Source organism: Protopterus annectens, chromosome 4.part0 (assembly GCF_019279795.1).
Source record: "Protopterus annectens isolate FY-2018-M chromosome 4.part0, PAN1.0, whole genome shotgun sequence".
Classification (NCBI taxonomy): Eukaryota; Metazoa; Chordata; order Ceratodontiformes; family Protopteridae; genus Protopterus; species Protopterus annectens.
In genome coordinates this window covers 4,981,354-5,006,462 of record NC_056733.1, presented here as the reverse complement: position 1 = coordinate 5,006,462, position 25,109 = coordinate 4,981,354, and the positions used below count along the sequence as shown (strand labels likewise).

Below are 25,109 nucleotides of genomic sequence, written 5' to 3'. Positions count from 1 at the left end.
TTCCAGGTAGACCTATAATATATGAGATAGGCTCATATTTGGAAAATGCATTTTTTTTTTAATTTCAATTTAAGAGATTTGTTGAAGGTTCCTTATCACATAAAAAAAACATGGGTGAACTGTGTGTGAGGTTGAGAATGGGGAAATGGCAAGATGATTATTTTTGGGCAATTTTGGATGTTAGTGCTTTGTACACTAACATCGTGACCAAGTGTGGATTTTAAGCAATGGGCAGAATGATGGGTGAAGGCCCCTAAACCTCTTATTGTCCATTTTGGAATTTTGTCTCACTCAATATTACTTTAAATGAGGGAATAGAATTTTCCTTACAAAAAAGAGGAACACCAATTGGGGATTTTATGCCCCTACTTATGCTATTATTTATATGGGTGAATTTGAGACACAGTACATGTACCCCAGTGAATACTTTTCAAGAAATGTGGTATATTATAAAAGATTCATTGATGACTTAATGTTTGTGTCTAGAGGTGAATAGGAAGATTTTTTTTTAATGTATGGAATAGATTAATGGTAATTCTCATGGTTTAAAATATACATGTTATTTGAATCCAGTTAGTATAATGTTTTTGGATGTGGAATTGTATGCAGGTAACAGTCATAGGGTCCAGTATAGACCAATAGGAAACCAACATCTGTCAATTTTCTTCACGCAAATAGTGTACACACCCCCTTCATCTCATCAAATCTTTACCTTATGAAGAATTTGTATGTGGTATGAGATATGACAACAGGATATTTATTTCCTAAATATATTAATTTCTCATATGGTAGATATAGCAATTTTAAAGAAATGTTGAGAGGGGATGGGATAAAAGTTAGATAGGGTGACACAGAGTAAGGACACATGCTTGTGGAAATTGTTCAGTATGTAGCAGGGCTAAGAATTTAAATGGTTGTAAGATCAATGGTAGGAACTGCAGAGCTAGGGAACCTTTTAGCTGCAAACTCCTTCGGAGTTGTGTATATTACTGGATGTGGCTACCCAAAGACTAGAAGCTATGCTGGACAAACTAACAGGAAGGTGAAAGTTAAATAATGGAACATTTGGGGGTCATCAGAAGACAAAATATGAACAGTCCAGCTGCTAGTCATTTTATTTCTGCACATGGTGGATTGGGGAACAGTTTGTTTTTTTAGTCTCTTAGCCTGGGCATTTCTGAATAGTGGAGGTAGTTTCAAAGTGGAACTCAATAGACTAGAATGTAGAATAATTATAAATTACTGGACACTTTTTCCAAGGGGAATGAATTTGGATAATAATTTGACTTTACAGGAATTTATTTATGTGGACTTTTGTAGAAAAGTTTATTTAGGAAGTATTTTTTAAATGATTAAATAAAAAAAAAAAAAAAAAAAAACTTTAAGAGTATTCTGCATAATGTTTAACTGGTTATTTAAACATTTTGTAACTGATTTATTGTATGTTTAATTGGTTAATCATGAAGCACTTGGTGTATAAAATTGGATCAGTTGGCATTCTGGAACTTATTTCCAGAAGGTGAAAGGCTGAGGTACTAGAATAAAGCAAAAAATATAATTAAGATCCTTGTGGCAAAACTGATTTTTTTGTGTTATTTTTTTTTCATCTTTCATACCTGTATAAATTTTTTTGATCTTATGTTTTTCTCTGCCTGTACCTTCACTATTATTTTTTCCATTTTAACTTTGAATTTGCTGCCAATGAAAGTCCCTTTAAGTTGTTGTATGTATCTACTACAACTTTATTCAAAAGGGTTAATGAAGTCTTATGTTCATCCAAACATACTGAAGACCTGTGGCTTCGTTTAATGCTTTCCAAACTTCAATTAGTTCTACTGATAGCTTCTGCAGGCTTCCGCAATACCCTTAAGCCTCTCTGCACCCTTTTAACTTTGAGACTGACTTTGAAAAACAATGTTCCACTGAGTCCTCTATAATTTCAAAAAGATGTTGTCTAACTCAATGGACTCTGCTGTTAAATTCAGAAACTTTACCTCTGGTAACTGTCTTACATGCTCAAATGAATTAGTTGGCCCATTAACACAATTAAGAAGAAATACATCTACATTTTCAAACCAAACTGAATCTTCAGCAGGCTTCAAAGACACACATCCTAACGGGACCCTAAAAGGCATCATAGATCCACCTCAGAGTAAAAATCCATGTTGTGGTTGGCTCATCACTTTTTCCACTAAAACTTTAACATTATTCAGCACTGAATCCCCCAGTGTTATCAAGCAGCATAAAACCAGATGGAATAACCAAAAAACTTGAATTGGGTTGGTAGGCAAAAGTGGAGTTCGGAAAGGCCATAAGCTCAAACTAAAACACCAAAAAGCCACACGAATTTAACTACTGTAAACAAAAAGAAAAACGCAATTCTAAAACAACCTAAAATGGCTACAAAAACACTAAACTTGAATACTTAAATATAATTACATTAAAACTAGTTTGGTAAGCACTTTCATTCTAAACACAGAAATTCATCAGACAAATTTTCAACCCTACAAAATCTTTTAAATACCTTGTAAAAAGAATCACCTGATTAAAAGTCATGACACATTACATTTAGCTCAATGGGTTAACCCTTTAATTTTAAGGATCACTTTGCGATTCTCTCCATCACTGATGCAGGGGAAAATTACAAGCATTTAATTTAACTTGCCACAGGTGGCAATGGGGGCTGCTATGCCCCCCCCAGCTACACAAATATTTTATGATGGGCTGGGTGAAAGAACATATTTAAAAATCAGAATTTTTTATGTATGTAGTACTATATAAGCGTTCTATAGATGATTTATTTATTTTGTGGAGAGTAACTATGGATTGCCTGGGAATTTTTTTTTTTTTTTGCACTTGTATACAGCTACAGATTATAGTTCACTTTTAATGCTGAAATGGAAAGGATACATTTTTTGGATGCAACAGTTTATAAGTTTGAGAATCAACTTGAGGTAAAGATGTTTTAAAAAGATGTCAAAAGCAATTTACATTACTACATGCATCATGTTAATTTAAAGAAAAACACTGCAAAAAGTCAGTTTACTGGAATAAGCAGACTTACAGATGACTTGGATTTTTATAGAGTAGAAAGTGAATTAATGAAAGCGAAATTTTACGAAAGGGGACATCCCAAAATAATGGTAGATAATGCACTGACTGAAACATGAAAGAAACATGAAAGAAACGAAGCATGGAATTTCAGGCTGCTAAATTGATAGAATAGAAATATAAAAGAAGAGAGAGAGAAAGAATAAATATTTTTCTTTAGCTTGCTTACTTGAAAATTCAGTAGACGAAAATAGCATACGGAAAGTTATAAAAGGCAACAGGAAATTACTTACGTATTTTCCAGAACTTAAGAATACCGTAAGTAGCAGCCAATTATTTGTCTCAAAAGAGGTAAAAATATGAGTATTTTCTATATAAATGGGCTGACAGAAAATAATGCTATTAAGTCCTCGAAAGGGGTGCACAAATGTTACAGTTATAACTACTGCAAATATACCATGGAGGGGGACAAAATATATTTCATAGTGTTCTGCTGCCAAAACTGGGTAAGGGGGCAGAAAATCCCTTGGAAAACCTAGAAAAGCTGGACTGACAAATCTGACAGATTCCCTGATTCAGCTTACCTCTCTCATCACACGTTTTGATACATTTTGCAGCAGAAGCTCCAAAAATAAATATATATCCAAAGGAGAATTCAAATTTTCATTTTTGTCACCTTCTGGGATGGTCTGAGAAAGCAGGCAGGCAGGCAAACATCAAAACAATACTAGTTGCAACAGCCCTGGAAGCAGTATCTAGAGAGTCAAAATGGAGTACTGACCCGAGAAGCAGAAGAATCTAAGCTACACAAAGCATATTTTCCTCATGAGGAACGTGCACCAAATAAATTCCTCATATGATTAACAATTTGTCAGTATAAGCATCAACATACAACAAGCCTGACAAATTCAAAATTCTAAAAATTCATTTTGCAGAAGCATGCACTTTTTTCCCCCAAACCTATCAATGACTATCATCCTCGTCTGATGGGGAAGGATTAGAATTAACAAAATGCTTCTGTAACTGCTGGGTCAGGTCTAGGATTACTGCATCAAAACTTGAAAGATTAAGGAATTTTGAACATTCTATCTGCTTTCTTAGCAGCACAGCAGGTTGGCTCCCAGAGAAACCACAGATTGTGACAAACACATTCACTAATGCTGTCAGAACTGGGGGGGGGTCGTCACTGAAGGTTCTAGGAATTCTATTTGCTAGCAACCACCTTACAAGAAGGGTCACTAGCTTACACAAGACCATGAAGCAAGCCCAATAAATTACTCAAATCCAGAGAAAATGAAACAGGAGAAGGTAAATGTTTCGTTTTGACTCTCTTTTTGACAGTGATGGAGGAGTAAATAGGCCTAGTACTACCAGCAACAGTTTTCCTAGGGAAAGGTACAACATTCTGGATAAACAAGGGAACATTCCCTGCCCCTTCTCTCTTGAGTGACAAAAATAGCTCTCCCTTGCCACTGAGGGGATCATGACAGATGCAGTGGACATGGCTAAACCCTAGTCCACCGTGGCTGTATGGGCAACATCAGAGGGATCTGAGGAAAAAGATGCCTGGTCTTAGGAACCAGCCTTGGCCACAGCAGACTCAGACCCGCAACTGTGGCTAATTACAAGCATACTGTGATGGCAAAGAGTGCTTAGTTAACTTTCTTTTTGTGGTTGGAAGAGGGTATGACCGAGGGATCTGTAGTTTGTTCCATGGTCAATCTGAAAATGGTGCTTTGTTTACTGGGCAGCTTAGCAGCAACAGCTGGCAAAACAGGAAAATAGCGAAGTCACTTTTTCCATAAAAACACAGTAAAAACACTTTTGCCAGCAACCCAAATAATCAGTTTCTCCACAGAAAAAGTAGTTTTAACCACTTTTAACTGCAAAAGTAATATTGTGTTCCTGTTTAAAAATGCATAAAAGTTATACAAGTCAAAAAAATTACTTTTCTGTAGCTTTAAAGTAATTGTTTTTCAAAAAAAAAATGGTTTAAATAATTAAAAAGTAACACTGAAGGTTCTTCCTTGAAGAAAACCTATTTGCACAGTAATGAAACAGCATTAGCTGACTACTGAAAGTACAGTTGTGTAAACTTACCATAAATGTAGATGTTCATGTGTATTCACTGTTTCAGTCATTACATTTGTGTAATCTGCTGGCAGGTTGCCCTCAGTCGGCCTGAATATCAAAGTCTTGGGTCCTGCGTCGGTTGCTGTCTCCTCTTCCATGACGTCAGGTCGTCAGGGGTATAAAACATGCAGCCAACGCCATTTTCTTCAGTTTTTCTTGCCCCAGATGGCAGGCCCCCCCCCCCCGCAAAATGGGGAGCAAAAAAAAAAAAAAAAAAAAAAAAAAAAAAAAATATATATATATATATATATATATATATATATAAATAGCAATATATAAATAAATGCACTTTAAGCAACATAAACTTTACCTTCATCTAAAAGCAAATTCACCACAAAGGCTTTACAATATGGTGAAGGAAAGAGAAGTTCTAGAAAAAAAGGGGGATGGCGGGTGGGTAACCCAGACTGCAACAGTGAATACACTAGAACATCTACATTTATGGTAAGTGTACACAACTGTACTATGTTCTTCGCGTTTCACTGTTGCAGTCATTACATTTGGGTAGAATCCCAAAGCTATGGATGGGAGGATGGAGCTAAATAGCATTAGGAGCGGCTACAAGGCCCTGAAGAACTGCAGTGGCAAAGCCTGCTCTGGACTTAGAGAAGAGAGGCAAATTATAATGCATTGTAAAAGTATGAACAGAGCTCCAAGTTGCAGCTTCTAGAATGTCTTTGGTTGGAACTCCTCTGAGAAAAGCTGCTGAAGTAGAGGCAGCCCTGGTGGAATGTGACCTGATTCCCTTGGGCACTGGTTTACCATGATGCAAGTAGCAGAAATGAATGCAGTGGCTTATCCACTTACAAATAGTCTGCTTTGATATAGCCTTCCCCTCTGATCCTGCAGCAAATGCCACCAGTAGTTGCTCAGACTTTCTTAGAGATATGGTCCTGTTTAAGTAGAATCTTAGTTGTCTGTGTATATCCAAGGAATGCAAAATCTGCTCCCCCTTGTTCTGCGGATTTGGGTAAAATGTTGGCAGGTGAATAGTTTGGTTAAGAGCCACTCTGAATACCACCTTAGGCATAAAGGAAGGATTGGTCCTGAGGGACACCCTGTCTGGCTGAAATGTAATAAAAGGCTCCACAGCCATGAGGGCCTGTAGTTCTGAAACCCTTCTTGCTGAAGTGATTGCCAAAAGGAAAGCTGTTTTCCAAGATAAAAACTTTATATCCACAGTAGCTGTTGGTTCAAAAGGAGGCAGGGTGAGATTTTCCAGCACAAAATTGAGGTCCCATGCAGGAGTTGGTGATTTTCTGGGAGGCCTTACATTTTTGGCCCCTCTTAGATACCGTTTTAGCAGAGGATGAGAAAAAATGGGAGGCTCCGTGCTGTAATGAGCCAAGATGGCAGATGCATGGATTTTTATTAAAGAAAAAGATAGGTCCTTGTCAAGCATCTCAGTCAAGTATTGTAAAATCTGAAGAATATTTGAGGCAAGTACCAAGGAGGGAGTTGAGACATATTCCTTAGAATTGGGTACTAGTGCTGGTGAGGCCATTCCGGGGCAATTAGGACCATTTTTTGTTTTTTTCCTGTCTGACCTTTAGTAAGACCTTGGGGAGAAGAGGCAAAGGAGGAAAGGCGTAGACTGATAGGTTTTTCCAACTGAAGGAGAGGGCATCCACTTTCCATGCTTGTCTGTGATAAGTCCTTGTGCAGAATTTGTCCAGTTGACAATTTTGGGGAGAGGCAAACAGATCTATGTCTGGGCTCCCCCATTTCTCTGTTATCATGCTGAAGACTTTTGGATCCAGTTTCCACTCGTGAGGGTCCATAAGATTTCTGCTTAGGTCGTCTTGCCAGAGTATTTTGTTTTCCTGGCAGGAATTGAGCTTGAAGATGTACTTGGTAGGTCAAGGCTGTGTTCCACAATGCAATGGCTAGTCTGCAAAGGGGGTAGGAATTTGTACCCCCCTGCTTGTTTATGTACCACATAACCGTGGTGTTGTCCGTCTTTATCAGTAGTTGTCCTGGATGAAGTAAATCCTTGAAGGCTGTCAGGGCATTCTGACCAGCTAACATCTCCTTTTGGTTGATATGCAGATACATTTGTTTTGGGCTCCATATGCCCTGAATGCATCTCCCCGCCAGGTGGCCCCCCCAAGCATAGTCTGATGCGTCTGTTGTTAAGGTTTGGGTGGCAGGGGGTAGAGTGAAAGACCGTCCCTTGTTCTGGTGACATGTCTCTGCCCACCAAAGAAACTCCTGTTGTAGGCAGAGAATGAGAGGAATCATTGTTTCCAGACTGTGACAATGTTGACTCCATAAACATTTTAGATACCATTGTAGTTTTCTCATATGCAGTCTTGTATATGGAATTAGTAGAATGCAGTATGCCATGAACCCCAAAGCCTGCAGAATTTGTCTTGCAGATAACTGGGTTTTTGTTGCTATCTGTTTGAAGTATATAGTCAGTTGCCTTTGTTTTTCTGGCGTAAGGTAAGCCCATCTGGGCAGTTGTAATCAAGCTTGCACCCAGGAATGTAATTTTTTGAGAGGGTACCAGTTGTGATTTATTTTCATTTATTGTGAACCCTAGGCATGTTAGAAGCCTCTTTACAAACGCCAGATGTTGAAGAATGTCCTTGTTTTCTGCTTGAATGAGACAGTCGTCTAAGTAAGGATAGATGTGTATATGCTTCTTTGTCTGCAAAATGAAATTACTGGTGCCAGGCACTTTGTAAAGACCCTGGGCGCAGTAGATAAGCCAAAGGGCAGTGCAGAGAATTGGTAATGCATAAAACCTGCCTTGAAGCGGCGGTATCTTCTGCACGATTCCCTTATTGGGATATGCAGGTATGCCTCTTTTAAGTCTAGAGTCACTAACCAAGCGTTCTTGCCCAGCATGGGCAGTAGCTGTTGTAAAGTCAGCATTTTGAATTTTGAGATGTCCAAGAATGTGTTCAAAATCGTTAAGTCCAGGATTGGATGCCAGGCATTGTCTTTTCTGGGTACCAGGAACAGTCGAATAAAAAACCTTGTCCTTTTTCCTGTTCTGGTACTGGTTGAATAGCCCCCATATCCATGAGGGACGTAACTTGTTTCTGAGCCTCTGCCCCTTGATTTTGTGGCAGATCTGGCCAACCTTTTGGAATTGGCAAGGTATGGAAATTAAATCTGTACCCCTGGGATACTATGTTTAATACCCACTTGTCCTGGGTTATTAACTGTCAATTTTGAGCATGAAGTGCTAATCCCCCCCCCCAAGGGGGCTGCCAACAGATAAGTGCTTGGTATTGGTAGAGGGAAGTCATTGAGGCTGCTTACTGTAGGGTTGTGCTTCGTTTCCTCCAGATTTGGAGGTAGAGGCACCCCATTGCTTTGACCTGCAAGAACCCTGTGACTGGTATCTAGAGCCTTTTGAGCGCCTGGATTTGCCTTCTAAGGCTCTGTTGGACACAGGAAAGGACCAATTTTTAGCACGCCAGTGTCTACTGAATCTGGGTGGCTGCACTTCTAAAAAATCTTTGCACAGATTTAGCTTTGTCTTTCATTTTCTTTAAAACCTCTTCTGCCTTATTACCAAACAGAGTATCATGCTGTAAAGGTGTATCCAACAATTTTGCTTTAACATGAACAGGCAGATTTTGCTCCTTTAGCCAGGCATGCCTTCTAATCACAGGTCCAGTAACTGCGGCCCTGCAAGAGGCCTCCAATGAATCAAAATCACATTGCAAAGTATGCTTTCCAACTTGTTCTGCTGCATACAATAATTCCTGTAATTCTTTATTTTCCGCACAATCAGAAATCAACATAATTTTCTGTTTCAATAAGCCCATAACATGCTGTTGATATTTACGCATATGAAGCTGGCAGTTTAAGGCCCTAATTGCTAAGGTTGCAGACGTATAAACCTTCTTTCCCCATCTATCCAGCAGCCTGGAATCTCTACCAGAGGGGGTAGGAGTCTTGGCTGTTGAGGCCTTCACACCTTTGAGACCCTGTGAGATAGTTTCTGGATCAGCAGCAAGATTTTTGAATAAAAATTTGTGGGAGTCAGGAACCCCGTAATATCGGTCTGGCTTATTAGGAGCTGGAGGGTAGGGAATCAGGAGCCATGCTTGATTCCGCAAACACATCAACAATGTCTAATACAGGAGGTATAGCCAAATGCCTATGCTGAGGAAGAAGGAAATCCCTAAGCCTCATTTTTGATTCGGAGAAATCCTGACTCTCCCAATGAAAATGTTCCCTTAAAGTGTGCAAGGTTTCTCCAAAAGAATAATCCTCAGAAGGAGATGCAGATAGAATGGATTCTTCAGCATCTGAATCCTCATAGGATGGAACAGAAAATTCCTGATCAGAAGAAATAGAAACCTGATCTGAAGATTCATAATCAGTGTCTTGCCTACGCCTCTTAGCAGGTGGGGGGTTGGGAACTCCTGATGAAGGTAATTAAGTCTTCAGCCATTTTGATCATCTGTTTTTTAGGCATAGGGGCCTGAGCACGTGGCTCATGCGTCATTTTTTTAGACTTAGACATTGTTTTTGAAGCCGGCGTCGGTTTTATATAGAAATGTTGAGGCCTGAAAACACCCTCAGAAGCCGGTGCCAGCTCAGAGGCTCTGGACCCATCCGAGGGAGAGACATCCGCGGGTTCAATACTCTGAGAATCTCGCGGCATACCAGACTCTGCATGGGTCTCGGTAGAGGCCTGCGACTCAAAAGTAGCGGGTATCAGGGGCTGCGAAAGTGCCTCACTGAGTACCGGTGACTGGCTTAGGAGAAGCTTCGTCGTCGGTTTTGGACCTCGACAGTCTGTCTGTCCTTTTCTTTGTGTTTTTTGTGAACTCCAGTAGTCGGATTGCTATCAGACGACATTTCAGGGTAATTAAATCTGTATCCAAAATATTTTGAAGCAAAGATGTACCGACGCTTAATAGTGCGTTGGTTAAATCTAGCACAAAACCGACAGCAAGGCACGTTATGATCTGGGCCTAGGCAAGGAATACAGTACAAATGAAAATCCTTATGAGATATTTGCTTCCCACAAGTAATGCAATTATTAACTTTTACTAACATCAGTAAGGAGCAAGAAAAAGTTTCCCCAATGGGGTACTTAGATTTAATTGAAGACTTTGGGTCTGAAACTCGAATGCGAAAATTTCAGGAGTTGGCCGACAAGCACTTGCGAACTGCTTCTGCTTCGGGCACCGTGCGGCAAGAAAGACTGAAGAAAATGGCGTTGGCTGCATGTTTTATACCCCTGATGACCTGACGTCATGGAAGAGGAGACAGCAACTGACGCAGGACCCAAGACTTTGATATTTAGGCCAACTGAAGGCAACCTGCCAGCAGATTACCCACATGTAATGACTGCAACAGTTAAACACGAAGAACATTCTCAAATGCCTGCACAGAAATGCTCTTCTTGGTGGCAGAAAAGCTCTGCAAGCTTGGCACCCAAACCTGTGCTTTTACTCAGCTCAGCTGTTGAATACTTTTGCTGCATGTAAGGTGCCATGAAGCTCTGGAAGCTGGCTGGCTGTTATATCCTATGCAGGATATAACCTATACAGCTTAGGCTACTGCAAGTGGTCAGTACTGAAGAACATAAAACTTTGTGTGGCATTCAGTCATATTTTTCCATCAAAAGTTGCAAGCCATCAGATTAAAGACAGCCTACAAAAACTTCCAAAATAATTTGGAACAACAAACTATAGATGCATTAAAGTGTTGTGTACCGTGATTGTTTTCTCTCTCAGCCATTCTGGGTCCTTCTCATCCTCACTATCCACTTCCATTTCTTGGGGTCGGAGAGGGAGGCAAGTGTCACTATGGAAATACAGCCGATTATGACCACTACTGTATGTTCGTTGTTGTTCAACTTCTCCATCTTCGGATTCCTGGAACTCTGTCATGCAAGGTTTCGTGCGCTTGGGTCTAGAAAAACATTCATTGGTGAAAGGGACACTTTAAAAGGTAAGAAAAGACAAACAATTAACAGACGATGTAACAAATGTGCAAACAATCTGTACAGAGGTAAAATAAAAGACACTAATCATCAAATAACCTGCATGAATTGTATTTTAAGAGAAACAAACACGATATTAAAAAATGGAACGCTACATCGTACTAGCAAATTCAGTGTTTGCTAATGCTAAGTCTGAAAATATTCTTTTGCTTGTGATTTTTACAGCAGTGTGTGTTTTGGGGAAGACTTCTATTACATCACCAACTTTATAATAGTTTTCCAGCAGTACATGCTTTTATTGCAATAACTGCATGCTTTTGAAGCCATTTAGAATGGAGCCTGTTATGTCTGTATATACTTATCTTTGGACATGCTTGTGAAGCTTGGATATTCAAAAAATGCAAACAAGTAAATTTCATTTGTCTTGCAAACTCAAGGTTTCCAAGTACAGAAGCACATTTCTATTTGATGAAAATAAGCCAAGTGGAAGAAGGAAAAATGAGGTTATGATATGAATTTGTTTTACTCAACTGGAAATAAAGAAAGCACATTCTTGCAATTATGCTGTTTTTTACTGGGAAAGCAGAAGACACTGCAGTGAAACTTCAGCAAAGGATTTGAACACTAGACCTGATCTACATTCCTGGGAGAGGAAAAAATTTTATGCAGCATACTCCAATTCTGACTTGATTATCAGAGATTGATTTTTGACTAAAGTAATAGCTGATTGTGCAAATAATTCTCCATATGCAATATTTGCTTTTAAAAACCACATGCAATAAATCACTTGCCAGAAGTAAATGTACAAAAGCCAGACTCTGCAATGCAGAATTTGCTTATGATAGACTTAATTTGAAAAATTAAACGAAAACAGGCAATGCTTAAATTTGGTGGTTGCACATTCTTCCAGCACGCCTGATGGATGGTGTGCATTTCTACATATCATCATGACATGAATGAGTGGGATTGCTTGCCCAGTAAATGGCAGATTATGCCCCCTTTTAAATTTATATAAACATAATTAAGATAATATAGTTAATAAAAATAGTTAGAAAATGAGTTTAAACGGGCACCTGGCATCCGGTTTTAATACAGATTATATTCCACGTTGTCAATCAGTTGTATCACGAATAGCAATACAGATACTATTACTCAAGATAATACCGCCTAATGAAAAAGTGCTGGAATTAATTAGCATAAGAAGATGATGTCAAACTGCTGTGAAATTTATTTTCCGATCAGTTTTGTACTTGTTTTTTTGCAGATGAAGTACAAGAAAGGCCACTGGGCTATCATGGCCTTTTAGTACTAGAGAAATTGCAAGTATGAAATACTCAGCATGTCATGCAGGAGTGCGACCGTTTGAAGCACACCTGGACAGGCAAAAACTTCTGGTGATGCATCTGCTACTTTAAAAGTTACATTTAACATATATTGTGTGTGATAACTAATGCTGTTATGTGGAAAACTGAAGAAATGGGATTTTTTTGCGGTTTCACATTTTCTGGCTTTGCACAGGATCTTTGCTCTGTCAGATAATGCCTGCTTAAATGTAAAAGAAACAATTAGCATTAACAGTATGTAAATAACTTACTTTTGCTTCAGTGCTCAGACAAAGCACACTGGTGGGCACAAAAGGTTATCAATCACTGTAACAGGCATAAATTAAGTAGAGAGACAGCACATTTAATAGAGCACAAAGTTGCAAGTTGGGCCAACAAAATGTTCCGTTAAGACAACCACTACTGAGCATTAATACCATAAAGAAAGTACTTCATGAGAAACAAGTGAGTTATATCTCAGGGCAACTATCATTGGGTTAAAGACTGTCCAAATTTAGATGAACTTAAAATAACAGGGAAGTAAGATGTAGCTGTAAGGAACAATCTTATTTACCAAAGAGCTAGTTTGTCTTTTAGATCTGCTGAGAGTGATGCTGCATGCACATTCATTGTTTGCGCAGGGAAATAATTAGAAAGAAACATTGGTAAACTGATTCAGAGTGAAGTGGAAGAGATACTGAAAACAGATACACCCACTTGTAGTGCTTCAGAGTTTGGTAACAGAAAAGTAATGTGTTCCATGAGGAAGCTGGAAATTGTAGAAAAGCACAAAGTAACAAAAAGCACAAAAATGGAGCAGGATACAAAAATAAATAAAATTTATTAAGCGCTTTCGTCAAATATTAGGATCGACTTCTTAAGAATACCCGACAGTCAGAAAGACCATCCTTTTATACATAAAGCAATTAAGCCATGAATTGAATAAAATTGAATAACTGAACATAAAAATGTTTAAAGACATAGAATCTCTTATTTTCTGAATGGTTTCTTTTTCAATAAACTAAAATAAAATAAGCCATTACTTAGTACCACTGTAAAAAATATATATGGTAAATGTGCACCCTGACACTAAATTACAAAAAATGCCAGTTTTGTGAATACAATACAAAACTAGCTATTGTTTTTAGAGAAAATATGAACACAATATGTATAAATCTGTGTAACAAGCAATACGTACAATAAAATATGTACAATAAAAAACCCAAAATGTCTTGGAACAAGCAATAGTTAGCATCAGTACTATAAAAACTTACATAGAAATGAAAAACAAGGTCATAGTGTACACCTCATTCAAATAAAAAGTCAGCTTTAGGTTTTAAATAACTGGTGAGGGACACCATATCGTTCAAACCTGGGCTAGTAGTGGCATTAACTCTAAGTTGCCACATAAATTCTCTAAATTCAAGGAACCAGTCACTGGGTCCTCTTCTCTCATCCATTACTACCCTTTCCAGAATAATAAAATTGAAATTGTGGTTTGGAAATGTATTAATGTGCTATGCCAGGGCATTTATGGTGTTGCCTTTAGTTATATCATAGGTATGCTGATAAATGCGTGTCCTAAAGGCATTTTTGGTCTTGCCAATATAAAACCCAGGACATGCCTGGCATATAGCAGCATACACTACTTGTTTACTCACACAATTACAATTCTGGTTGACTTTTACCCATCCATAAACTTTAATAAAGACTCTGTCGCACTCTAAAAAGAAGTTATGTCCTTACCATAACGTTCCATGTGGAGTGTTAATCTCGCCTTTGTTCTTACACATGGGTGTCGGAGCCGATCCTCGGCTCCGAGTCGGCCGCTTATCAAAGCTCTGCATCTAGGAGAAGCTCGAGACCAACCTACCTCCCACAATTCCCTCTGCCTTTACCTCAGATCTAGTTTGCAAACAAGACCAGATCCAGCAATAACAAAGGTTATGAGCATAAAAGGATACATCAGTATACATAAGGATCAGACACTAGCTCAAGCCAGTAGGAACAACAGAGAGACCACTAGTGGGAGACAAATAGACCAGACTTCTAAATCCGTACTTTCTTCCAGACCTGAGGGTGGGAGGGTGGGGATGTAAGAACAAAGGCGAGATGAACACTCCACATGGAACGTTATGGTAAGGACATAACTTCTTTATGTGACAGTGTTCAATCTCGCCGTTTGTTCTTACACATGGGTAGCGTCCCTAGCTCCGTTACCCTGAGTGACTCACGGAAGAACGTTCCTGAGCACAGTGGAACCAAAAGATGCTCTATCCCTGGAAGTCCTGTCAACTTTATGAGTGATGAATGTATGCGGTTTAGACCAAGTGGCGGCTGCACAAATAGTGTCCAATGGCAGACGAGCTGCATGAGCCAGAGATGTGGAAACTGATCTAGTAGAATTTCCCTTTGGTTTGGTGGGCAAAATCTGATTTGACGCAGAATAAACAAAGGTTATACAATCAGTTGGCCATTTAGAAAGTGTGCGCTTCGTCACTGCCATGCCCTTTTTGTTGTCCGCAAAGGCTATAAAGAGTTGGTCCGCTTTTCTATGGTCCTTAGTTCTATCCAGGTAGAATCTGAGTTGTCTATGAACATCCAGTTTGTGCAACATATATTCCAGCTTGTTGGAGTGGTTTTTGAAAAATGTAGGAAGCTCAATGGACTGATTAATGTTGTTGACCGAACAAACCTTAGGGAGGAAGGAAGGGTTGGTGCGTAATGATACCCTGTCCGGGTGAAAAATTAAATATGGCTGCTTGATGGAAAGTGCCTGAAGTTCTGATACTCGTCTGGCTGAAGTGATAGCCACTAGGAAAAGAGTCTTCCAGGACAAGAACTTTAAGTAACAGGAAGAAGCTGGTTCAAAGGGTGGTAAAATTAGTTGGGATAAGAGCAAATTTAGATTCCAAGGAGCTGTAGGTAACCTAACTGTTGGTCTGAGATGAAAGGACCCTTTTATGAAGGCTTTACAAAGCCTATGAGCCATAATGGGAGCTCCGTTTTCTCCTACATGAAAAGTTGGAAATAGCGGCCAACTGAACTTTTAAAGTGGCAGAAGAGGCTCCTTGGTGAAACAGCATGGACAGGAACTCCAAAATCTTGTTTAGAAGGGCTACTAAGGGATCTAAATGTTGTGTAGTCGCCCAGTAGATGAAACGTTTCCACTTACTGGTATAGATTTTAGTAGTGGAAGCCTTATAAGAGGCGACCAGAATGTCCTGAACCGCCGGAGAGAGAAGATCAGACCTGGCTAAGTAGGGAAGCGAAGCAGCCAAGCTGCTAACTTGAGGGATAGGAGCGACGGGTGAGGAGCTCCTGACGAATGAGTGAGTAGGTCTGGCACTGGGTCCAGAATCCAGGGCTCCCGTATTTGGTGAGTTTGAAGAAAGGGGAACCAAATCTGTTGAGGCCAGAATGGGGCAATGAGAATTATAGTCCTCTCCTGGTCCTTGGCTTTCTGAAGAAATTTCGGGATCAGTGGTATAGGAGGGAAAGCGTACATCAGCTGACATGAGCCATAAGACTTTCAGGACCAGATTGGCTGGAGACTTTTTGGCCAATCGTGAATCAGAGCGTCCCTGGGGACATCCCCTGGAGGGGGTAAAAGGGCAAAGTAGCTTCTGCACTTGGTGTTCATTGGAGACGCAAACAGATCGCAGCAAGGCTGGCCCCATTTGCGGAAAATCCTTTCCGCCACTATCTGATTGAGGGACCACTCGTGAGGTAACAGGATGGCTCTGCTCAACCTGTCCGCTATGACGTTGGATAACCCCGGGATGTGCGTTGCTATCAGAAAGCGACCCGTGGATTCTGCCCATTGCCAAATTCTCATGGCCTCTCTGCACAACTGGTAAGACTTGGTTCCTCCTTGTTTGTTTATGTACCAGACTACGGACATGTTGTCCGTCTGAACTGCAATGGTCCCTAGAGGTAGAAGGGGGGAGAAGTGTTGCAACGCTAGAAACACTGCCCTCATCTCTAGAACATTTATGTGCAGGTTGTACTCTAAACTGGACCATTCGACTTGGACTGTTTGTCCCTGAAAGATGCCGCCCCCCCCACCCTATCAGGGAAGCGTCCGTGGTCACTGTGGCTGTTGGTTTGGGTAACACAAACGGTCGGCCGCTGATGAAGTTGTGATTCTGTAACCACCAAGACAGGTGTGCTTTGCAGGTATTCGTAATGTGAATCTCGTGTGTCAGCGGTAACTGTTGGAACGACCACTGTGCGAACAGCAGCCATTGGAGAACTCTCATGTGCAGCCTCCCCATGGGAACTGCAATGAGGGAAGCTGACATGAGCCCTAAGACTTTCAGGACTAGATTGGCTGGGGACTTTTTGGACAATAGCAGGAGAGATACGTGTTCTTGCAGGGAAGCTAATCTTGTGGAGGAGAGTTTTAGTAGCAAAGAACAGGTATCTAGATCTGCCCCTATAAATGAAATATGCTGCGAGGGCTGTAACGCAGATTTTTCGAAATTTATCGAAATCCCTAGCTGAACACAAAGGCTGAGTGTGTAGTCCCTGGCCTCTTTCAGTTGACGCTCGGTGGTGGCAGAAAGGAGCCAGTCGTCCAGATATGGAAACACCCGGAATCCTAGGCGTCTCAAGTGAGACGCTACCACTGCCATGCATTTGGTGAAAACCCTGGGGGCTGAGGTTAGACCAAAGGGCAGGGCCCGAAACTGAAAGTGGCTGGCTCCCAGCCGGAAGCGCAGGTGATCTCTGGACACTCTGGCCATTTTGATGTGGTAGTAGGCGTCCCTGAGATCTATTGAGCACATCCAGTCGTCCTTCTGTAAAAACGGAAGGATCGATTGAAGCGTGACCGTCCGGAACTTTTCTTTCTTCACAAATGTATTGAGAGTGCTTAGGTCCAGAATTGGCCTCCAGTCCCCTGTCTTTTTTGGAACTAAAAAAAACCTTGAGTAAGTTCCGGATCCTCTTTGGTCCGCTGGGACTGGCTGGATGACTCTTTTTTTCTAGCAGCTTTGAGATTTCTATAGCTGCAGGTTCTCGCAGATGGGGTGGTACATCTGGGAATCTTTTTTGTGGTAATGGGGGAAATAAAAAGGGAATTTTGTAACCTCTGGTAATAATGCTTTTTACCCAATTGTCTGAAGTAAGGTTTTGCCAGGCCTGAGGGTATAAAGCCAAGCGACCCCCGACTGCCAGCAGAGCAGGACCGTCGGGCCTCCTCTCAGGAGTGCTGGAAAGGCTTCCCAGGGATGGTATCCCTGTCACCTTGGTTCTGCGGACCCCCTCTGCCGCCAGGGTGGCGTCTTCCATTTCTGCCCCCTCCTCTGCCTCTGGGGGGGGCATCACCCTGTGTGCCTGGGAAAGAGCCCTGGGGTTTGCGAAACCACATCTTTCCACCTCGTTGCCCTTTGGGGTACGGTCTGGATGGGTAGCCTCCATAAGTCTGGCATCAATTGTTTCTACTTCCTGTTGACCAAGTTGTACTTCTTCCCTGGAGTTAACCAAATAGCTGCTTAACAACGACCTTTCTATACTAATTCATGTTGTGATGACATGAGGTTGCGCCATTTATGCCAGGGAGAGTAGGGCAGTGCATGTGTAACATATCTAGCTGGAATTTTATAAAGAATCTTGTCATCTGACTATTATACTGATTTGTACGGATGCTTGTGTTACAAACGTATTTGTAAAGCTGCTTGTGTTAAAAATACATCGGCAGTGGTTTCTGCTGGACAGAAAAAAAGATATACATGTATGTCAGACAGTATTATTATAACTGATTAAATGTATATCTGTTAACAGGGAATTCTGGAAAGGAAGAGGTTAATCTCAGTCCAGCTAATTTTGAAAAACAGGTTGAAAATTAAATTGGTTGGTTTAGGCCATAAAGATTTTATCTTACACGTCTGACTGCAGCCAGAGACAAAAATGCCTGGGAAAACCAAGACTAGGAATCTTACTGTATTGTCCTTAGTGGTGAACTATGTGTTACCCTGGAAGGGTGGACGTTTTTGAAATTGTTTTATAGCTTTCAGATGCTGCAACAGATGTTAGCAAAGCTCTGGGTGTGTACTGTACCACAGTCAGGTGACCAGATGTGATGTCACGCTATAACCAGCACTGAAATGGTTCTTTAGATATCGAGAGATATGACAGAACTCTCGCAGCAGCACTTTGTCTTCTGGAACTTGACAGGAAAGATCTCTCACAGATATCTCACACAACCACACACCTCATTTTGCCTTGCTGTAGTAAGCAACTTAACTTGGGAACAGCAATTCTCCAGTCAGTCAGGAAAATATAGAGAGATTAGTTAAGTATTGTTGTTCTGCAATCCTGTGAATCTATCCAACTGTTATTTTTTCTCTCTCCTGTGACTGAAACTCTGGTGTTTGTTGTAACTAGATATTCAGTATTCTCATGTTTTCTATTTTATTTTGTATTAAATATTTCTATACCTTTCATTGAGGCTGGTCTTTTAGAGAATACTTTTATCATCTTAAGAGTTGTTGTTGTGTCTTTTGGCTTTTCCCGGTTAGGGGTCGCCACAGCGGAACTCCGGTCTGCTAATGACTGGCAGTTGATTTTTCCGTGCTTGAGTTGCCAGCCCTAACGCACAACCTTCAACGAAGGCACGGCCATTCACGCATGTCTCCACGCAGAAGACGCTCTAGCTGAGGGTTGAACCGGTCAGCGTCTTACTGTGAGGCGACAACGCTACCGCAGCACCATCATCTTAAGAGTGCTTATGCTTACTTTAGTGACACTGGCTGCTCCTGAAAGCCTTGCTGCATTGGGCAAACTCTACCATTTGTATTAGTGTTAATTTTACTCAGTATAATTGGGTACCCTTGTAAGAACCGAACAGCTGACTGGTGGCAGCGTAATTACCTTATAATCTAGGCAGAGGGGGCTCAGCTGGAAAATCTGTGCCAGCCTTTCCCAGATGCGTGTGTGTGATGATCAAATATCCTAGTTTGTGTGTGTCAGACACTTGGAACAGGGATACAGAGCTTGGTCAGTGTGGAGTCTTGTTTGGGGCCTGTAGAGAGAGTCCAGCCCTAGGTCTGGAGGGTGTGCCCTGTGTGCTCTTAAGAGAAATTGTGCTTGGTGCAGAGAGCTGCATTTTGCTCCTAGTGGCCACCCCTCACCAGTGTCAGTGGTGAGAATTAAGGTTCACTGATTACTGGCCCAGAGTAGTGGAGTAGGGACCGTCACATATTGGTGGCAGCTGGATGGGATATGAACTGAACTTCAATAGCCTGTGGGTAGACGTCACTGAAGGTGTGAATAACCTCAGCAGCCAAAAGGTAAACATATAGAGTTTCATTTTCACTTTTGTTAGTTTAGTTAGGGAAAGCAGGCAAAGATGTCAGCCAAGGATTATGGCAAGCTGACAAAGAACCAGTTGGCCAAGGTGTGTGAAGCCAAAGGACTGTTGCCTACCAACCTGACTAAACAAGAAATGATTTCAGCCTTAATTGCAACTGCAGCACAGACCAACAACCAGTCTGCTGATGGGGCTGTGCAGCCCTCAGAAACAGAACAGTTTGCCGTTTCCTCAGAAAACAAACTCCGTTTGGAGTTAAAGAAACTTGAAATGAAGGCCAAAAGTTTGGAATTAGAATCAGAGAGACTGCGGTGTTTGGCAGATGAAGAAAATGAGAGACTACAGCAGGCAAAACAGATGGAATTAGAATTAGCAGAGATTGCAGTGTCTGGAGGTCAAAGAGAATGAGAGACTGCTGTGGTTGGAAGCCGAAGAAAAGGAGAAACAGAGCCAACATGACAGGGAGATGCTGAGTCTTCATCAGGGTCATGGAGGTAATGGGAAAGGGAATAACCAAACCCCAGAAGCAATAACGGTCAGTAAATTTCTTTAACAGTTTACAGAGGGTGATAATTTTGACAGTTTTATTCATATATTTGAAAGAGCATGTAAACAATATAATGTTGACCAAGGGCTCTGGCTACAGTTCTTGACCCCCTTACTCCATGGTAAAGTTGTAACTGCTGTTTCTAAATTGCCTGATACTGGTTGTTTAAACTCTGATAAAGTTAAACAATGTTTGTTGGAATGTGTTAACACAACACCTGAAGGTTACAGAAAAAAAGTTTCATGAGCAGAGACGCAAGGCACATGAAAGTGTACGTGATTATATTGCTGAATTAAGTACTTATTTTCATAGGTGGGGGAGTGGGTATCAGGTCACCACTTCTGAAAGGCTGGCAGACTATTTGGTGAGGGAACAAGCCCTTAGCACTTTGCCTGAGGACATGAGAATCTGGTTGGCAGACCAATAGTGTAACTCTGCTGATGAGCTGGGGTGAAAAGGGGATTTCTGCTTAGCAAGCACGGCACCACTGCACAAGAATGGGATACCCAGTGTGGCATATGGATATAAGGGAACCCATGGTGGGCAGCCTAAACCACCCCAACAGAGTCCACCAGTAACACAGGAAGTCACTAGTTGAGGTACATGGCCAGGATCAAGGGTTAGATCTTTTAAATGTAACCAGAAGGTCCATGTAGCATAGAAATGCCCACTGAAGCAAAGTGGAGGAAAAAGGTGAAGATGCCAGCAAGTGGGAATAACAGCATGCCAGTGGTAAGTTGTCTGGGGTCAACAAGGGTACAAAATTATCACCAGAGTTTGTATCCTACCTTAGTGGATGGAAGACAGGCTACTGCCGAGAGACAGAGCCTCTGACATAACCATTGTGAAGCCTGCAGTGGTTAAAGAGTAGCTGTACTTGCTTGGGTAGTCCACTCCAGTCAGAGCTTTACAAGGAACCCCATTCCAAATACCCTTGGCAGGGTTCACCTTGACTGACAGGGTAGAAAAGGAAGCAATCAGGTAGGCATGTTTGAGGATATCCTTGCAGATGTCTTGATAGGGAATGATTTTGATAATGCAGCACCTTGTGTGCATGCAGTTACACTCAGTCAGGTTTGGAGACATGCATTTGGGTTTGGTAGCTTGTGGGAGACCCAGATGGACCCCAGCAGACTCCACACCTAAAGCTGCAGCTGGTGATGTGGCTTTTTCAGGAAGGGTGTTACCCTATACCAGTAAGCCTGAAAGTGAGCCACAGCTGTTGGTAGGTACTGATGTTCCCATGGACTGGGTGACTGCAAGGACAGAGGCGATTGGTAGTACCCAGGCTGACAGTGAGGCACCACTGTCAGAAGATACCAGGCTTCCTGTGGAAAGGGAGCTGGGAAGGGTCACAAAGGTAGAGTTGAGAGAGGCTCAGCTTTTGGACCTTACCTTACGAGGCTTGAGGAACGTAGCTAAGGTGGCAACTGATTCTCAAGGAAAAGGGGAGTCTGTATATTGGACAAAGAGTTACTGTATAGCGAGTGGATCGCTGAGGGAAAACTAGAGGGTCAGGGTATACAGCAGTTGATCGTGCCCAGATCCTACCATCTGGCACTTCCAGCATATCCCATGACATTCCTTTTGCAGGTCATAAGAGCATAAAGCATACCAAGAGGCGTATTATGCAGAACTTTTATTGGGCTGAGATTGCAAGGGATATAAGAGGGTACAGCAGGACCTGTGAGAAGTGCCAAAAGGTAGGCAAGGCAGGAGACAAGGTCAAAGCTCCTTTAAGGCCTTTGCCTGTGATTGAAGAGCTGTTCCAGAGGGTAGCAATGGATACTGTGGGGCCTCTGAGTAACCAAAGTTCCACAGGGAAGATATCCTGGTGGTGGTAGGCTGTGCTACTACATACCCTGAGGCAATGGCTCTGTCATCCATTAAGGCAGAGAAGGTGGCAAATGCTTTTTTTAGACATTCTCAGCAGGGCAAGTTTCCAGAGAGAAATACTGACTGACAGACGTGCCAATTTCATGTCAGACCTGCTGGCTTATCCGTGGAAACGCTTTGGGGTGAAGCACCTAAAGACACCCCTACTACTCCCAGACCAATTGTCTTGTGGAGATGTTAAACCCTACACTAAAGACCATGCCACGGGCATTTGCAAACCAGTTTGAGAGAAGGGGGGGGGGAACAAATATTTGCCCCATCTACTGTCTGCATAAAGAGAGAGACCCCAGAAATCCAGAGGTGTTTCACCCTATGAGCTGCTGTATGAGCACAGGGTGAGGGGGGCAGCAGAGTTGATTTGTGATGAGTGGAAGGGTGAGTGTGAATCCCACAAGGTGTGTGTTGTGGCATACGTCCTAATCGACAGGACAAGGTTTAGGGAGTTCATGGGCTCAGCCCAGGAGAACCGGGTAGGAGCCCAATAGCAGAAAAAGGTCTGGTATGACAGGAATGCTAGAGCCAGATACTATGCTGTGGGACAGCGGGTTATGGTGCTCATTCCTGTCAGACACAATAAGCTGCAGCCAGCTTGGGAGGGACTGTTCAAAGTGGTAAGGAAGGTCAGTGATGTTAATTACATGGCAAACCAGCTAGGCAAGAGGCAGGGGCACAAACTGCACCATGTTAACACGATGAAGCCTTACCATGATAGGGAGGCCCTGATGGCGAGTAACTGCAGTGGATGGTAGGAGGAGTCCGAGATGGATCTGGTGATCACAGAAGTGATGAGGAAAAACAGGCCACATAAGGTAGTGTAGACCCCAGCCTGGGAGCTGGCATTCTAAAAGCTTATGAGCTTTGGGAGGACCCCCTGTGTTAGCCAGTTCAGATTACAGCAAATAATTTGTTGTGCAGGTGGATGTTTCAAACCATGGAGATTCTGGCTGTACTCAACCAGGTTTCCTCAGAGGGAGAAGAGCACCCAGTTGTATATCTCAGCTGTAGACTCCAACCCAGGAAGGAATGTTATGCAGCTGTAGAAAAAGAATACCTAGCCATAGTATGGGCACTGCAGAAACTTCAGCCCTATCTGTATGGAAGGAAATTCACTGTGGTTACAGACCACAATGTCTTAACATGACTACATTGTGCCAGCCAGCAAAATGCCAAGTTATTGAGGTGGAGCCTAGGGTTGCAGGCATATGACATGACAGTGCAGCACTTTAGTTTGGGGGGGGGGCTCTCAAGACAGGGTATAGGTTAATGTGTTGCCAGACAGACCCATTTCTTTCAATCAACATTTTTCAGGGTCACTTGAAAAATTAACTTGAGTCTGCAAAGGGGAGAGAGATGTGATGATATGACAGAGTGCCATTTGTGCCCAGGGAGAGTATGGCAGTGTATGTGTAACATATGCCAGCATAGCTACCTGGAGTTTTATAAAGATATTTATGTCATTTGACTATAGCACTGATTTGTAAAGTTGCTTGTATTACAGATGCATCAACAGTGGATACTGTTAGACAGAAAAGAGATGTACATGCATGTCAGACAGTATTATTATAGCTGATTAAATGTACATGTTTTAATACAGCATTCTGGAAGGGAAGAGGTTAATTTCAGTCCAAATAATTTTGAAAAACAGGTTGAAAATTAAATGGGTTGGTTTAGGCCAAAAATATTTTATCTTACAGGTTGGATTACAACCAGAGACAAAAAAGTCTGGGAAGACCAAGACTAGGAATCTTACTGTATTGTCCCTATGGGTGAACTAAGTGTTACCCTGGAAGGGTGGAAGTTTTTGAAATTATTTTACAGCTTTCAAATGCTGCAAAGTACAGTTTTGTACCTACCATAAATGTAGATGTCCGAACAGGAATGCATCTGCAGTCCTTACAAAAGGGTTGTCCTGTTGTCAGGCAGCCCTTCGGTCGGCCGGATTCCAAAGTCTGGGTCTGGCCTCGGCTGGTGTCGCACTTCACCCGACGTCATAGCTGCAGCTTTTCGGGTATAAAGGCATCAGCCGACGCCATTTTCCTCAGTGTTTCTTGCCCCAGATGCCAGTTGCCCTCTTGGATAGGCTAAATTTTGGATAAATGCCAATGTTTCCAAATAATAGAGAGCAAACACAAAAAATAAGCATGTATGTACATATATACAAACAAATACACCATAATAGATGCCCCCCAGCTAGCTATTAGATGGGCAAATACCCTAGGAATACCTCAGAGGGGAAGGAGGGAGGGTAATCCTGACTGCAGATGCATTCCTGTTCGGACATCTACATTTATGGTAGGTACAAAACTGTACTATGTCCTTCAAGGATGCATCTGCAGTCCTTACAAATGGGTAGAATACCATAGCCAAACTAGGGCAGCAGGAAGGATAAATTATGGTGTAGTTAGGATCCCTTGCTAAACAGCAGTGACAAACCCTGCTTTCGGGATCTAGAGTATAAGGGTAAGTTATAATGCTTGGCAAATGTATGCACGGAGGTCCAAGTAGCAGCCTCTATAATGTCCTTGGTAGCCACTCTGAAGAAAGCTGTGGTAGTGGCTGTAGCCCTTGTAGAATGAGGCCTGATGTTCTCTGGAGTTTGCTTTCCATGGTAGGAGTAACAAAATCTGATGCAATTTCCTATCCACTTGGAGATTGTCTGTTTTGAAATTGCTTTTCCTTCCCTTCCTGTTGCATATGCTACCAGAAGCTGATCAGTTTTTCTATTGCCCTTGGTTCTGTCCAGGTAGTAGCGTAACTGTCTATGTACATCCAGAGTATGCAACAGCCTTTCCCCCCTGTTCTGTGGGTTGGGGAAGAATGTAGGTAGGTGGATAGCCTGGTTTAAAGACACTCTGGATACCACCTTAGGCATAAATGTAGGATTTGTTCTCATGGACACACTGTCTTGATGGAAGATCAGGAAGG

At 41.8% G+C, this 25,109-nt stretch overlaps 1 protein-coding gene across 1 annotated transcript in view; it reads right to left on the bottom strand.

The window, feature by feature from the left end:
• SUZ12 (SUZ12 polycomb repressive complex 2 subunit) overlaps positions 1-25,109 on the bottom strand; it is a 2,970,550-nt gene that overhangs the window by 277,950 nt on the left and 2,667,491 nt on the right. Inside the window, exon 14 of the mRNA XM_044068039.1 lies at positions 10,875-11,073. Coding sequence (XP_043923974.1) covers positions 10,875-11,073 — 199 coding nt within the window. The remainder of the gene's footprint in view (positions 1-10,874; positions 11,074-25,109) is intronic.